Source organism: Tiliqua scincoides, chromosome 4, assembly GCF_035046505.1.
Source record: "Tiliqua scincoides isolate rTilSci1 chromosome 4, rTilSci1.hap2, whole genome shotgun sequence".
NCBI classification, from domain to species: domain Eukaryota; kingdom Metazoa; phylum Chordata; class Lepidosauria; order Squamata; family Scincidae; genus Tiliqua; species Tiliqua scincoides.
The window spans coordinates 136,438,073-136,453,297 of NC_089824.1; the positions used below are offsets into that span (position 1 = coordinate 136,438,073).

At 41.5% G+C, this 15,225-nt stretch overlaps 1 protein-coding gene across 6 annotated transcripts in view; it reads right to left on the bottom strand.

Annotated features, from left to right (window-relative positions):
* Positions 1-537: 537 nt before the first annotated feature.
* Positions 538-15,225, bottom strand: part of ZNF326 (zinc finger protein 326) — a 28,310-nt gene continuing 13,622 nt past the window's right edge. For 2 of the 6 annotated variants that reach the window (XM_066626687.1, XM_066626686.1), the window contains exons 6-13: positions 14,534-14,618; positions 12,303-12,417; positions 8,234-10,396; positions 7,228-7,375; positions 5,792-5,891; positions 5,341-5,471; positions 3,150-3,245; positions 538-1,225 (exon numbers count right to left, since the gene is read on the bottom strand). In XM_066626687.1, coding sequence (XP_066482784.1) covers positions 1,043-1,225; positions 3,150-3,245; positions 5,341-5,471; positions 5,792-5,891; positions 7,228-7,375; positions 8,234-10,396; positions 12,303-12,417; positions 14,534-14,618 — 3,021 coding nt within the window. In that variant the 3' untranslated portion in view covers positions 538-1,042. The remainder of the gene's footprint in view (positions 1,226-3,149; positions 3,246-5,340; positions 5,472-5,791; positions 5,892-7,227; positions 7,376-8,233; positions 10,397-12,302; positions 12,418-14,533; positions 14,619-15,225) is intronic. The other 4 variants (XM_066626690.1, XM_066626688.1, XM_066626691.1 and 1 more) reach the window with 3 other exon arrangements.

Below are 15,225 nucleotides of genomic sequence, written 5' to 3' on the forward strand. Positions count from 1 at the left end.
GTTAGCTAAGGAACATATCCCCTCAATCAAATGCCACAGCACAGTAATGCAGCCCTGAAAGGGTAAGTTGTGATCAGACTGAGATAAAGGGATGGAACACGAATCAGGACCCAGCATGAACTTGAGTAGTATATACATAACACATCAAAACAGAGGCTGGGAAAAGCAGAGATTGAAGGATATGCACCAATAACACAGACTTGGACAGTCAGCTCCAAGTTAGTTAATTCCATAAGCAACAAGAAAAAGTTGCTCTTACCAGCAGCCATATTCAGTGGGTAAGAGAACAATGCGCAAATGACCCTAAATAATCTCCACCTATGTAGGCCACTATTAATATTGGTACTATTGGAAATATCTCTTTACCACAAAGAGTCAAACATCATTGCAATATGGCTAGAAGATTAGAGCAATGTTTTCCCACTGTGCATATGTTGGTGGACAATTACATCACTACCCTTATATTTCAGAAATGCTGAGTCAAACAAAATCTAACATTTTTGCTGAACCTTCAATTACAATAACAGGACACAAAGGTTTCTAAAAGACTTTATTACTACAAACATACATTTTTATCACAAAAAAGCTACCAGTATGTCATAACATGTATTTTACAATGAGTGATGCAGTCCAAAGACAGCCACCCTCACAGCATAATCTGGTTAAAGTTTACACATTCTAGAACTAAATATGCTGTAGCACTCACACAGCATGTACCTAAATAACTTTGCGTTGAAATGACTGAACTTTATTGTGTACAATTCTCAACATCAAGAGGGGAAAACTAATGTTTTAAAACATACACAGTACAATAGTTTCAGGCCTAACAGCAGGGTTATTAAAAAAGCTCAACTAAAAACCTTTACCTTCTTTTATAAGCAAAGCTGAAAAACAGATTACATAAACACATATTTCAAATTTAAATGGAATGCATGCACAGGGTGGGGACAACAACAAAAGCCTAATTTTTAACTATCAGAAGTGTTACACTTAGCCACGTTAACAGAAAACAGCATTTTTCTTTAATGTTAGTTGCCTGTATTTAGTTCTCTTCCGTTTGGTCAAGAGTGAAATCGGTTTGATCTTCAGCTTCTGCCTCTTCCTCCTCAGCTTCTGCCTCCTCTTCAGGCTCCTCTTCAGGCTCCTCTTCCTCAGGTTCATCAGCTTTATCTTCTTCTGCTTGCTGCTCTGGAGTCTGATCAGTAATTTCAAATGGATTTTCACCCTTAAAAAATTGGTTAAACACAAAACAGTTTCGGCAAAAGTAAAAATTACAAAACTATGCAGTGGCAAGAGTCAACAAAATAGGGAAAAACTCAACTCTGACTATACAGTTTCACTTCCTATTTTATATAGCATCTTCCAAATGATTATCTGCATCTATGTTTTACATGTAGCGACAAGCAGAGTGACTTCCTATTATGTTTGACATTTTATATTCTACAGTTTTTTAAAAAATCCTACTCAAAAATGGACATATAAAACCAGCATGTCATCCAACCATTTCCCACTAGCTCTCTGTTCTGAAACCTTTCACACACAAAATAACATTTAGTGCACCAGGTGCAGAAGCAACATCTACAGGAACTAACCCAGAAACTACACTCAGCCTCTCTCATACCACCAGTGGTACTTGGGGTGGAGTCCTGCGGCATGTGTGAGACCCCCACCGCCGGGCAGAAAGACCAACAATGCAATGCAACAAGGAGCAGCAGCAGGTTCAGCGGGCAGAAATCACGTGCTTGAAAAAGCTCTCCCATCCCCCGAGCCTCTCACAGCTGTTTACCACATTGTGTGTGGTCTCCTAACCTGGAAGTAGCCGGCAATTACATCACCAGTTACTTCTGGTGGTACTTCCAATAGGTGAACCATGCGAAGCAGGGGACAAACATTGAGAAACACTGTTGTAACTCATTTCATAAAAAACCCTAGTGGATCAGGTTAAAGGGTTCATCCAATTCAGGATCCCATTTCCAGGCACTTCTAAGCAACTCACAAACAGGAAATGAAGCAAGCACACAGTTCTGAACCTGAAAGTAGTAATACAGCCATCATGACTAGGAGTCTGATCAACTTGTATTAGATAAATTTATGGAGTGCACTTTTAAAACCACCTAAGGGTAGTGGCCATCACCACATCCTCTGGTAATGAATTCTACAGATTAATGATGTGCTGTATAAAAATAGCTCTTCCTTCTGTTCATTCTAGGATCTTTCACAGTTGACACTTGAATGATGCCATTGTTCTAGTATTACAAGTTCCAGAAAAGTTTTCCTCCCTACACCATGCTCAGTTCTAGATGCTTCAATGTCCCTTCCAGTTGGCCACCTTTATTTCTAAAGTACCCTAGAACACTGTATCCAACAACATACAAACCTTTATTAGGCATATAGAACACTGTATCCTTTCCTATTAAAGAAGATGCTCCAGCAACATTATTTTCATTACCATCTTCTTTTTGGCTCTCCCGTTTAATTCCCACACACTTCAACAAGCTGGAGCTGAAAGGCAGGTACTGATGTTCTGACAGCGCTTCAGGGGCTTTACAGAAAGCACTGATGAGCCTTCCTTGTGGGAAAGGGCCCCAACTGCCTTTTCCTAGCAGTCTGCCACTTGGACTGCAAACTTGAAGTTCAAAATAAATTACTGAGGTTTGTAAGGCTTAAGCTGCTAGTTCTCTTTTATTTCACTCCACTTGGAATAAACTAAAGGTGGCTGTTAATTGAAATGAAGATGAAAAAAAATGGTACTGTAGCTGAAATTTCAGCTTCTGCCCACACAAACAGGAGAGTATGGGAGGCCATATCCACACTTAACCATGGATGCAGGAAGGACCCCCAAGCCCCTCCCCCTGGAGGCAAGGGGACCTTTGCTCCCCTTACCTCTGAGGGTCTTCCAAGCCCAGCAGAGGCCACACGTGTCTGCCTGTAATCTCTGCCAGGTTCAGAATGATGGAAAAACAGCCAAAAAAAGAGCAATGGAACAGAATGCCTGAGGATATGGGGCACACCTGTATAAGGCTACCTTCTACAACTAACACTGAGTTTTAGTAGTACATTACTTTCAAACAGTAAAGCTGATAGCCAATTTCATGCTTCTAACAGCAGGGACTGCGACGAAAAAACTGAACACTTTATTTCAAACATACCTTGACATAGCGCTCATACCGTGCCTTCACAATCGGGTTATTCAAGATGCTGGTAGCAGTTAGTACACTCTCTCTTTTAATTTGTTCTTTGTACGTCTGTGAACAAAATCATATTGTAAAAACAAATACTGATAAACTATTACAGATGGGGCATTAAATACATGTGGTAACAAATGTTGTATTAGCTTGATGTCTGAATGTTTTATTCAATAGAGCAGTGGTTCCCAACTGTGAACCTTGGCTCCCCAGGGAGCTGTGGAAACCAGACAGGGGAGTCACAGAATCCTTGAGAAAAACCTGACACCCTATACAGTGAATAGAATTGTAGCCCTAATGGGGAGCTGCAGCCAATGGCCCAGTAGGTCAAGGGAGCCATCAGTTGAAAAAGTTTGGGAACCACTGCAATAGAGTAAAAGGAAAATAATGGCCAAAAGAAGAAAAGGCCTTGTTGACAGGTCAGTGTACAAATTTAAATATTTTCCTTTGCAAATGCAAAGATATAGTGTAGTCCTGTTATATATTACAGAAACGAGTGCTCTATGGAACTCCATTAAAAATGAATGAGACTTAAGCTTCCATTATTTCTAGTCATACTATCTGTCCAGTGTTAACTTATTCAGTTGTCTACTAGTAGTAAGGAGAATGTAAGCCACACGGAAGCCTAAATACATACTTCATTCTTAGATTTATTTCACGAAAAATTCCATATAACAGTAAGAATTTTTAAAAGTATGCAGCAGTTATAATTCCTTTCTCAACTGACAATGAAAGCTTATTGCTGCTCTAATATGCACTAGTTTCCAAGTCCTGGCATTCTGATCAACTGTTGGAAGAGGATTTTGATTTTCTGTGTATGAGAACTACTGTTGGCATTAACTTTTTATATCATAAAATTCATTTTGCTTAACTGGTCAGTGCTTTGTCACAAATTAAAGTTCGTTCTAAAAAGCTCTATAGGATGTTCTAAAAGGAGAACTGCTAACAGCAATGTATGCAAGAACTGCCAACTTTCAGCATCTAACACATTTCTGATCACCAAGGCTGCAATCTTACGCATGCTCATCTAGAAGCTCCACTGAACACAATGGAACTTCCTGCTGAGTAAACATGTATAGCATTGTACTGCTGCCAAGTTTTACACAATGACTCCACAGTCTATAAGCAGTACTTCTTCCCTATGGAAAGTGATGACAGCACAACTAAATTCAAGCCACCTTCCTAACAAGCAAAGAGATAGAATGTTTGGCACTTTTCCACAAAAGAGAACACTATTCCAAATTTTTTTTAATGATGAGCAGCATCAGAAGTCTCAGAATTTTTTCCCAGTATCACTGAAACATTTTCATTTTTCCAAACTTGAGGGCAATTCCATCTTACTGTCATTTTTTAACCATCTGACAATATCACCATCTAAACCCTTACTGCAACACTACCAGAATAATCTGAAATCCCAATCGAAACCATTTACACAGGAATGCCCTGCCCCCATGCTAGATAAATTAAAACTTCCCACCCACTGAAGAGGAACCTAGAGTTCCTGAGTAAATCTAAGAATACCTGCAGCTTTGGCCCAGCATGCCTTTAAATTAGACCAGATGTCGGGAGAGGAAGAAACTACACTCTCCCCCCTCAGACTATAAAAGCAAAGCAGGAAGTCCAAAGAGGCAGGGGTTCCAGGGAACACCCTCAGCTGTGTGCTGGGCTGCTCTAGATGAATTCTGGCACCATGTATAAAGGTTTCTTCTGCTTGTATTTGGATTTCAAAAAGCATATGATTTATGGTTGCATGCTCTCTTCCACCACTCATTTAAGGAGGTGCCATGGTCCCAATCTATTGTCTGAATGGGTTTCCTACATTTCCACCTACTTTGCATTATGTGCTGCAGTCACAAGCTATGCTGAAAATACTATGGCCCAAATCCTAACCCACTTTCCAGCACTGGCAATGGGACATGTGCTGCATCCTACAGTTGGGTGGCACTCATGCAGGCACCCTTGAAGTAAGTAATATTTGTTCCCTTACCTGAGAGCTGTATTGCCCTCATGTTGGTGCTGGAAAACGGGTTAGGACTGTGCCCTATGTTATACAGTTCCCAAGCACTCAGGCCTCCAGCAAAACAATTGTGCACATGCACAGTACTTATTACACAGTACACCACAAAAAGAGTTAAACCAAATAGCCAATTCCTACCTGTTTTCCCTTTGCATGCTCAGGAGATTTTAAGTGCTGTTGTACTGAACTGTGTAGTGCAGGAACATACACACTGCATGCAGAGCAGAGAACAGTCTCAACTTTCATCATATGGTCATCAGCTGTAACACCTGACCAAAAAAAACAAAACACACACACACACTTTATGGGTGTTGTTGCTTCTTATTATAAGACAAGTGATGCTTAACATGGGAACTTTGCAGTGGACAGCTGATGCTGCAAGTTGGCTAGGACATCAAATGTGAAAAATGATGGGGGGGAGAAGGTGCCAGGGAAAAACAATTGGTCTGGGAAGAATTAAGCATCCCATTTTCTGTCCACCTTGCACACTGCAAAGTGGCAACTGGGTCTGGAAACATGACTTGGCCATATAACATTCATCTCCAGACTGAACCCACATGACAAAATGGCAAGGTCGAATAAAACTTGCCTTCCATTAGATCTTTTTCAGGAATCTGAGCAGCTTCCATTTGGGTAGTAGTCTGCTGCTTACGCATAGCTGTCTTCTTGAATTTATTCACCATACACTCCTAGAACAAGAGCAAACACCGTTTTAAGAAAATCAAATGTTTTCTTTCATTGTCCTAAGTTTCACCTCCCACATTTTGAAACTGCTCGACTTGTTGGTCAGAACCCAAGGAACAGTGTAATTACTTTGATGAGTCAAAGAGACCTTAAAAATACAGGTCCAACCTTGTTATACATGGATTTGACTCAACATGAATGCAAATGAGAGGGAATGTGCAGATCCCTGGGGAATGGGAAGAACGCAACCCTTTAAAATCAGTTTTAAAAACTGCTTTTCTTACTGTTGTAGAGAGACAGTTATGTACGTGATTACAGGTATAACCTAATTATCCACACATTTTTCACCCATGGAAAAATCCATGGATTTTTCTATCTCAACGCAATGAGAAGGGCCCTTTAAATTAAAATAAAACAGTCATTTAACAATAGTCTCATTAATGCAAGAGAGGGTAGTTGGCTGACAATCCATCAATCCTTCTCTCCCCAGCCACTTAGAACAGCTTCACTCCAAGGCAAGCAACCCCTCCCTTCCCCCTGAGCAGCTGAAAGAAAGATAATCACTTTGCCCTGGGTGAAGGGAGGAGTCACTGGCTCAGAGTGAAGCCTTTCTAAGCTTCTGGAGAGAGACTGATTGATGGCTTGTCTGCTTAATGACTCCATCTTGTATCACAAAGATCAGCAAGGTTATTTTTAAATCACCTAGCAAAGAGAAATTGTTTTTCAATTAATGTGCTTTAATGTGATTTTTGCCATTCTGTGAATAGAACCCTCCAAAATAAAGAGACTCACTGCCCAATCCTATCCAATTTTCCAGTGCTGGTGCTGCTGTGCCTATGGCGTATGCACTGCTTCCTGTGTTGGGGGTGCAATCACAGAGGCCTCCTTAAGGTTTGGGAACATTTGTTCCCTTACCTCGGGGCTGCATTGCAGTTGCACCAGTGCTGGAAAGTTGGATAGGATTGGACTGTCAACCTGTATGTTTAACCCTGCAGCACCCCTGAAGCTGCATCATAAACTGGCTTTGAAATTGCAGGGAGTTACAAAACCAGTATGCAATGTGATAGGTCAGCCACACAAACCCAAAACATCAATGGACTAATGCAAGCCACCTGCTCAAACATTTTGGCATGCAGTCACCCTATACTATGATGTATCAGTAAAAATGCATTAGACATTATCCATGTTTATGTTTAGAAAACTTGGGCATCACTTTTTTAAATTTAAAAGCCACTTTACATTTGAAGACAAAAATACACTGAATAGTGACAGTTGTTTTAAAGTGAATTTACTTGTCTATGGCCCCATAAACAGTTTAAAAATAAAAAGGTATTTACGTACATGCAGAAACTCCATCACAACTTTGTCAAATTTGGTTTGTTTCTGAATATGATCTAAAGTTTCCTGGTGAACAGCACTTTCCAGATGCGCTTCAATGTCTTTTTCTTCAAATGTTCGAAACTTACAGAACGAGCAGGTGAATGCCATTCTAGCAAAAGATATAGTCACATGATATTTATATATCAATCATTAAAACCAGATCACCTTTAAGCAGATTTGATTAACAAAGCTGATAGTCAAGAGTTATACATATGCTGATGAAGAGAAATGGTTCCACCATAATAATGCAGATACTATCAAACAGGCTACCTAAACTTTCAGCTGCCACAACCACATCCCTCACTCCTGCTCTTATGGTTAGTTTCCTCTTATTAGTTTCCTAAAGCAAAATTAAACACAGACCAAAGGATCAACGAAGTGAAGGATTAAAGTGCACTATTTTCAGTTTTATAAAAAACTATGCGGAGAACTGGAAAAAATTATAAAAGGCACAAAAAAAGAGAAAGTTTTGTGGCACCTCAGAGAAACAGATTTATTGTGGTCCAAGTTTTTATGGGCTACACTGCGCTTCATCAGATGCACCTTCTTAGCTGGGACTAATGCACTTAAGCTTATGCCTCAATAAACCTGTTATGCCTTTAAGGTGCTAGTAAGCTCTTTTCTCATCACAACAGTTACCCCCTTCTGACATTAAAGAATAGAAGCAACTGTTATCTTAAGCATCTATCATCATTGGCATCCTTTAGTCTCGAAAGACTATGCTATCGCGCTCTGAAAAGTGGTTCTGGAACAGTGTCTAGTGTGGCTGAAAAGGCCAATTTGGGAGTGACAATCCCTTTCACACTGGGAGCAAATGTAGTCTGTCCCTGGTGTGTCTCCCTGGCTATGGGCCTTCCTTCTTTGCCTCTTTGCCTCAGTCTGTTGGCCAAGTGTCTCTTCAAACTGGGAAAGGCCATGCTGCACTGCCTGCTTCCAAGCGGGACGCTCAGAGGTCAAGGTTTCCCACCTGTTGAGGTCCATTCCTAAGGCCTTCAGATCCCTCTTGCAGATATCCTTGTATTGCAGCTGTGGTCTACCTGTAGGGCACTCTCCCTGCACGAGTTCTCCATAGAGGAGATCCTTTGGGATCCGGCCATCATCCATTCTCACAACATGGCCAAGCCAATGCAGGCGTTTCTGTTTCAGCAGTGCGTACACGCTAGGGATTCCAGCTCGTTCCAGGATTGTGTTGTTTGGAACTTTGTCCTGCCAGGAGATGCCGAGGATGCTTCGGAGGCAGCGTGTGTGGAAAGCATTCAGTTTCCTCTCCTGTTGCGAGTCAAGAGCCCATGACTCGCTGCAGTACAGAAGTGTACTCAGGACGCAAGCTCTGTAGACCTGAATCTTGGTATTTTCCGTCAGCTTCTTGTTGGACCAGACTCTCTTTGTGAGTCTGGAAAACGTGGTGGCTGCTTTACCGATGCGTCTGTTTAGCTCATTATCGAGAGAAAGAGTGTCGGAGATCGTTGAGCCAAGGTGCACAAAGTCATGGACAACCTCCAGTTCATGCTCAGAGATTGTAATGCAGGGATCTGAGTCCACATCCTGAACCATGACCTGTGCTTCCTTCAGGCTGACTGTCAGTCCAAAGTCTTGGCAGGCCTTGCTAAAACGATCCATGAGCTGCTGAAGATCTTTGGCAGAGTGGGCGGTGACAGCTGCATCATCGGCAAAGAGGAAGTCACTCAGACATTTCAGCTGGACTTTGGACTTGGCTCTCAGTCTGGAGAGGTTGAAGAGCTTTCCGTCTGATCTGGTCCGGAGATAGACGCCTTCTGTTGCAGTTCCAAAAGCATGCTTCAGCAGGACAGCGAAGAAAATCCCAAACAAGGTCGGCACAAGAACACAGCCCTGCTTCATTCCGCTTTGGATGTCAAAGGGGTCTGACGTGGAGCCATCAAAGACTACAGTGCCCTTCATGTCCTTGTGGAAAGATCTGATGATGCTGAGGAGTCTGGGTGGACATCCGATCTTGGGGAGAATCTTGAAGAGGCCGCCCCTGCTGACCAGGTCGAAAGCCTTCGTGAGATCTATGAAGGCTATAAAGAGTGACTGTTGCTGTTCCCTGCATTTCTCCTGCAGCTGTGTAAGGGAGAAAACCGTATCAGTGGTGGACGTGTTTCCTTGGAATTCACACTGCGATTCTGGATAGACGCTCTCTGCAAGTACCTGGAGCCTCTTCAGTGCAACTCGGGCAAACAGCTTTCCTACAACGCTAAGGAGAGAGATGTCAGGGCAGTCACTGCAGTCACCCGCGTCACCTTTGTTCTTGTACAGCGTGACAATGTTTGCATCCTTCATGTCCTGTGGTACTCCACCTTCTCTCCAACAGAGACAGAGGATTTCATGCAGCTCAGTGGCGATTATCTCTTTGCAGCACTTTAGGACCTCAGCAGGGATGCTGTCTTTTTCAGGTGCCTTGCCAGATGCAAGAGAGTCCAGGGCCACATTAAGTTCTTCTAGGGTTGGTTCACTGTCAAGCTCCTCCAACACAGGCAGGCACTCAATGTTGTTCAGCGCTTCTTCGGTGACTACATTTTCTCTGGAGTATAGCTCAGAGTAGTGCTGCACCCAGCGTTCCATCTCCTGCGCCTCATCCTGGATGACCTCGCCTGTAGCAGACTTCAGAGGGTCAATTTTCTTCTGTGTCGGACCTAGGGCCTGCTTGATACCATCATACATCCCCTTGATGTTGCCTGTGTCAGCTGCTATCTGTATCTGGGAACAGAGTTGGAGCCAGTAGTCATTAGCACATCTCCTGGCTGTCGTCTGGACTTTGTTGCGAGTAGCTCGGAGGATCTGCAGGTTGCGCTCACTGGGACAGGCTTTGTATGCTGCTAGAGCTCTCTTCTTTTCCTCAATGACTGGTCTCAACGCCTCAGAATGGGCTTCAAACCAGTCTGCCGTCTTGTTGGTCTTCTTGAAATGTCCCCATCTGTTGGATGCATTTGCATCGGCCGGGCCTGGAAGAGATTCTTCAAGCGCTTGTGCAAATTCCTCCACTTTTCCCTGATCCCGGGTCTTGCTGGTGTCAATGTGAGGTCTTCCTTCCTTTTCCGTGTGATACAGTTGCTTTGTTCGCAGTTTCACTCTGCTGCACACCAGGGAGTGCTCAGTGTCACAGGCAGCACTATATTCAGAATTGCAATACAAGATAAATGCAATAAGGTTGGCTCAATATCTCTGCAGTTACGTCATTCAAAGAGCTGCATGTTTTCTTAGCTTAAAAAACAAGAGCTATTTCTTAAGGCAGTGTTATTCAAACTGAGGCACGGCTCCCTGGGCAGGCGCGAGGACCACACAGGGGAGGCGCAGGATGTTCTCTTGCAGTGATAGAGTCACACCACCATTCCTGGGCAGAATGCGAGCCCCTCCTTCTTCTGCGCTTTTTTTTAAAGCAGAAGAAACGGGGGTTGTTCAGCTGCTCCCTCCGAGAGGAACTGTAAGAGTGGCTGCCGCCGCCCGCCCTCTTCTCCCTCCTCTCCGAGGCTGCCACCTTCTGTGTTTGCTGCATGTTGTTTCCAAAGCTCTTCGACTCCAACCCCCAGCTGGCAAGTAATGAGCATGCTCAGCTTGCAGTCCTTGCCCTTGCTGACTGTCAGAAAGAAACCCTTGTTGATCCTTGTCTAGTTGGGTCCTAGTTCCCAGTCTGGGATCGCTTCTCATCAAAGTGAAATCTCAATTTTCAACCCCCTCCCTCTTCCACTTCCCCCTTTCGATCTCCAAACCTTCCTGCTTTCCTCCCCCTCCCCAAATAAAATGCTTCCTATTTTACAGTCACTGGGGGTTTTAAAGTTGTTTCCATGCAGTTGGCAAGGGAGGGAGGAGAGACAAGCACACACTTTACTTGGCCAAGAGCAGAAAAAGGGTAGTTTTTAAAGTGATTTATTAATCTTGTTGTTTGACTGAAGAGCAGAGGCTGTATTTTTAAAGTGATGAATCTTGCTATTTGAAGGGAATACTTATCAGCCATTGATTAAGTGATTGCCAGCCCAATCCTATCCACACTTTCCTGGGAGTAAGCCCCACTGACTCTAATGGGACTTACTTCTGAGTAGACATACACAGGATTGAACCATGCAACTCCTAGTATAGGAGACAAATAAGCCTCCTAACCAAACCCTTATCAGCTCTGATATATTTTCATGGTCTATTTTTGTTTTCCCCATCAGCTGCTGGGAAAATTTAATTTAATTTAACAAAGGGTTCAATCCTATCCAAGGAGAATGGGAGAAATGACTAGTTGGATTGGGGTCCACAGGGTCGGTGGGTGTGTAAGTAATGTTGGTCAGACTGGTTGTCCACAAAGTTCATTTGATAAAACAATTTTATTGATAAGCTTACAAAGTTTTAAAAAATGAGACCAGACAAAATCTACCTACTTCAGCATCCTGTCTCCAACAGTGATCAGCAGCTGATCATTTATAAAGCATGTATATTGCTGTGTATTAATAATATATTTTTAAGATCTGCATTTAATTAATGATATCATTAATATAATTAATATTTCTGGCCACTTCCTGTTTAATGATGTCACTTCCAGCCCTCAGGAACATGATGGAGAGTCATGGCCAACAGCCACGGGGGTCAAGGGAGCCACGGGCCAGAAAAGTTTGAGTACCACTGTCTTAAGGGTTAGCTTGAAGGAAATGTAACATTTCAAGTAACATCAAGTAACATTTCACCAATGAAAAAAGTTTCCTTTTCATACATTTAAGATTTAATAATAGATATATAATGATGTGTAGCATTTTTAGTACATATTTGTATTTGAGGTGCTGCAATAGAGAATCCCATTAACTCCTACAAAAAGGACAGTTTTATTATTGGCAAGATAGCAAGTTTTCTTGAGGTGGGGTATTTTTTAAAGGACAGAGTTAATGGCCAAGGTGACATTTGAATCAAGTACTTCTGCTTCACAGGTCACACTGAGCAGACAAAGCAAAAGCAGCTTGGAAGAGATTATATTTACCATGGTACATACTTGTGAATGGGATTGGAGAACAAAACTAATGAATGATACTTTCACCACAAACCTGTAACCATCACCATATTTTTCACTGTTTTTCTCTCTCCTACGCCTTTGTTTCTCTCTCCTTGCCTCAATCCGACGTTTTTCTTCTTCTTCATTTTTCACTTCTGGCTTGGCACCTAAAAATGGTTAAGCACTAAATTAACACTTGAGAGTTCTGGAAGCCAACCAGGGGAAATGTGAAGTCCAACTTACCCTATCTCCTCTCAACCATCATTTATGATCTTATAAGGAGTAATAAATTGAAGCCATGTATGTCAATGGCATCTACAGGAGTGTTTGTTTAATTAGAAATAAACATTAACATTCAAACAGTTTTGTGCAGATTTGTAATTAAGAGTCATGCTCTCAAAACTTAGATCCAAAGTTAAAAAGGCAGCCTAACCTCACTTGTGGCTAGATACTAAATGCACGGTCTAAGTAAGTGACAAAAGACAATAATGGGATTGTTACAGTCATTGTATGCCCTATAATTTTAGGACATTCCTGAAATTTACTGCCACATAAAAATTCTATTCTCTGCACTAGAAGCTTGCTGATTTTATTGTGAAGACAGCTTACAGTAGGAAAGAAATGACCTGAAAAGGAAAAATTGTGCAAGTTTTAAAAGCCTGATGAATGAAAAGTCAACTTTTATCCTCAAATAAGATGCAACATCAAGTTACACATCCTATCTCACCCTGTACAATCTGAGAAGTCCGAGAATATAAATAAGAATTCATAAATGTTACAAGTTCTTCCAAAATTGTGACAGAACAGTAGGAAAAACAGCCTCAAAAAATTTGGTCTAAAGATTACATTATGGAGTCCCTCCATCTATCAGAGGGGCAGGCTTTCAAATCCATCTGTTAAAACAGGCTTTTGAATGTCAATCAGGACATGATTTTCAAGCAGCCAAACAGCTGTTCTTTCCTTGCATGTCACTTTGAGGAAAAAAAAGTCTGCCTTATTAAAAACAGGTACTCTGTAATCTGTCAATTTTTGATTGCTAAACATGCAGTGTCACAAAAGAACAGCCTACAATTACTTATGAAGATTTTAAGCAGCAATGAAGCACTACATCCCTAATTTACAGAACGAACACGCCATTCTTCCCCATACACACATGTATACCATGCATACTCCATTTCACAATAAAAAATACCCAGCCCCTGCAACAGGGACAAATTTTACAAAGTGGCACCTTACCTCCAAAGCCCAAAATGATAGGCAAATGAGTCCTTGTTTAATTGCTGCATAAGCCTGCTGACATGGAATTCTGTAGAGAGCGAGTCTGCATCTTGCTTCTCAAGATAAGCAGACACCTTTAAATCCCTAGCCTGTTAACACTGCAGGGGAATGGAAGCTCGAGTCCAGAAATGAACTTGAGGTGCCTCCTTTTCAGCATGATACTTTAAACTGAAGAGGGGGAAGTGTGCATTTGCAAAGGTGCCATTACTGATGAATCCATAGACTTAATGCTACACTAGAATCTCAGAACAGATTTGAGTTGTAACCTGAGCATGGTGCAAACTTGAAGTGTAAAAGATCCCACTTGGCCTTGTAATCAGAGCAGCAAACACAAAATAGTGCACAGTCATTTCATGGAAAGCCAATTACACAGTATGAGATATGACCACAGTTTTTTCTGAGACAAGTAAATCCATACAATTCATAGCAGGTTCCCAACATTCCTCAAATCATACAGACCGTATACAATAGTAAGGCACATCAGGGGAAAGAAGTTAAGCACAAAATTTCAGCCTCAATGTAGGATTTCCATGCTTGTGGGGTTGAAGATATGGTTTAGAAACAAAACTTCTGTCTCCTAGAAATAGATAGTTTACCTGTTTTAATAAGCAGGATGTACAAACACAGCCAATTTATGGTGAAGAACAGCTGATAATTGGTCTACTTTAAAATCAATACCTAATGAAAAATTCAGCAACTATCAATGTAAAGATAATCAATGCCAGAACACATTTAATGAGATGGTATAAATGCTAAGGTTAAAGAAATTTTTAATTAAACACACCATATACAAGATGTCAAAGAGAAAAGCAGCAAGAACCAATACAAGTGTGATATAATCAAAAGCCATCAGTACCTGCGAAGTTATCAGCTTTGAGGATAAGCAACAACTACTGCAGGAAAACACACGAACAATCAAGTGTAGCTTTTCTGGAGAAGTTTCACCAGGTGAAACTGTACAGGCACAATAACCTGAGTTTTACCTGATAAAATAAGCAGGCTTACCTTCAAAGGCCTGATAGATGCCATCATAGGCATCTTTTGTAAAGTCTTCATCTGTTAATGGGACACCTGCTTCAGCTTCATTCCCCTAATGAAAGGTCAAATGCACAAGTTTCCAATGTAAACAGAGGAGCTGACAATATGTGCCATATTAATTCCAGTAAAGGAAGAAAATATTAATTTCAATCCAGATAGCTGAAGTTATTAGCTTAATGAGGTGCTAATTCTTTATAAAGAATTGTTCTTAAATGAAGTTGTCTCCCAAGAGTTGTGTATTTAAAGCTGCATTTAGTTAACCATTCTTGATATTATTCAGAATGCCTACTTTGCATGCTAAAAGAATTCAAGTACTCTGGTGAGTTGAGCAAGGCAGATCTCACTCAATGGTCAAGATCATCTTGTGGTCAGCATTTGTATACCAGACTTTACAGATAGCTGCCCCATCTTTTCCCCTTCTATTTTATCACTATCTATCTATCTATATATATACACACACACACAAACACACACATATATACACATACACACTTTGCTAACCATTTTTAATTTTGAATTAATCATTCTTCACTGATTCAGCCTTGATGCTCAGATGTTTCAGTCTCAGAGCATGTCAGGGGTGTACACTACCATATGTGGAATCTCCTGAGCTAGGGTGGTTCAAGTTCATTTAGCCTACTATTAAGTGCCTACTATCA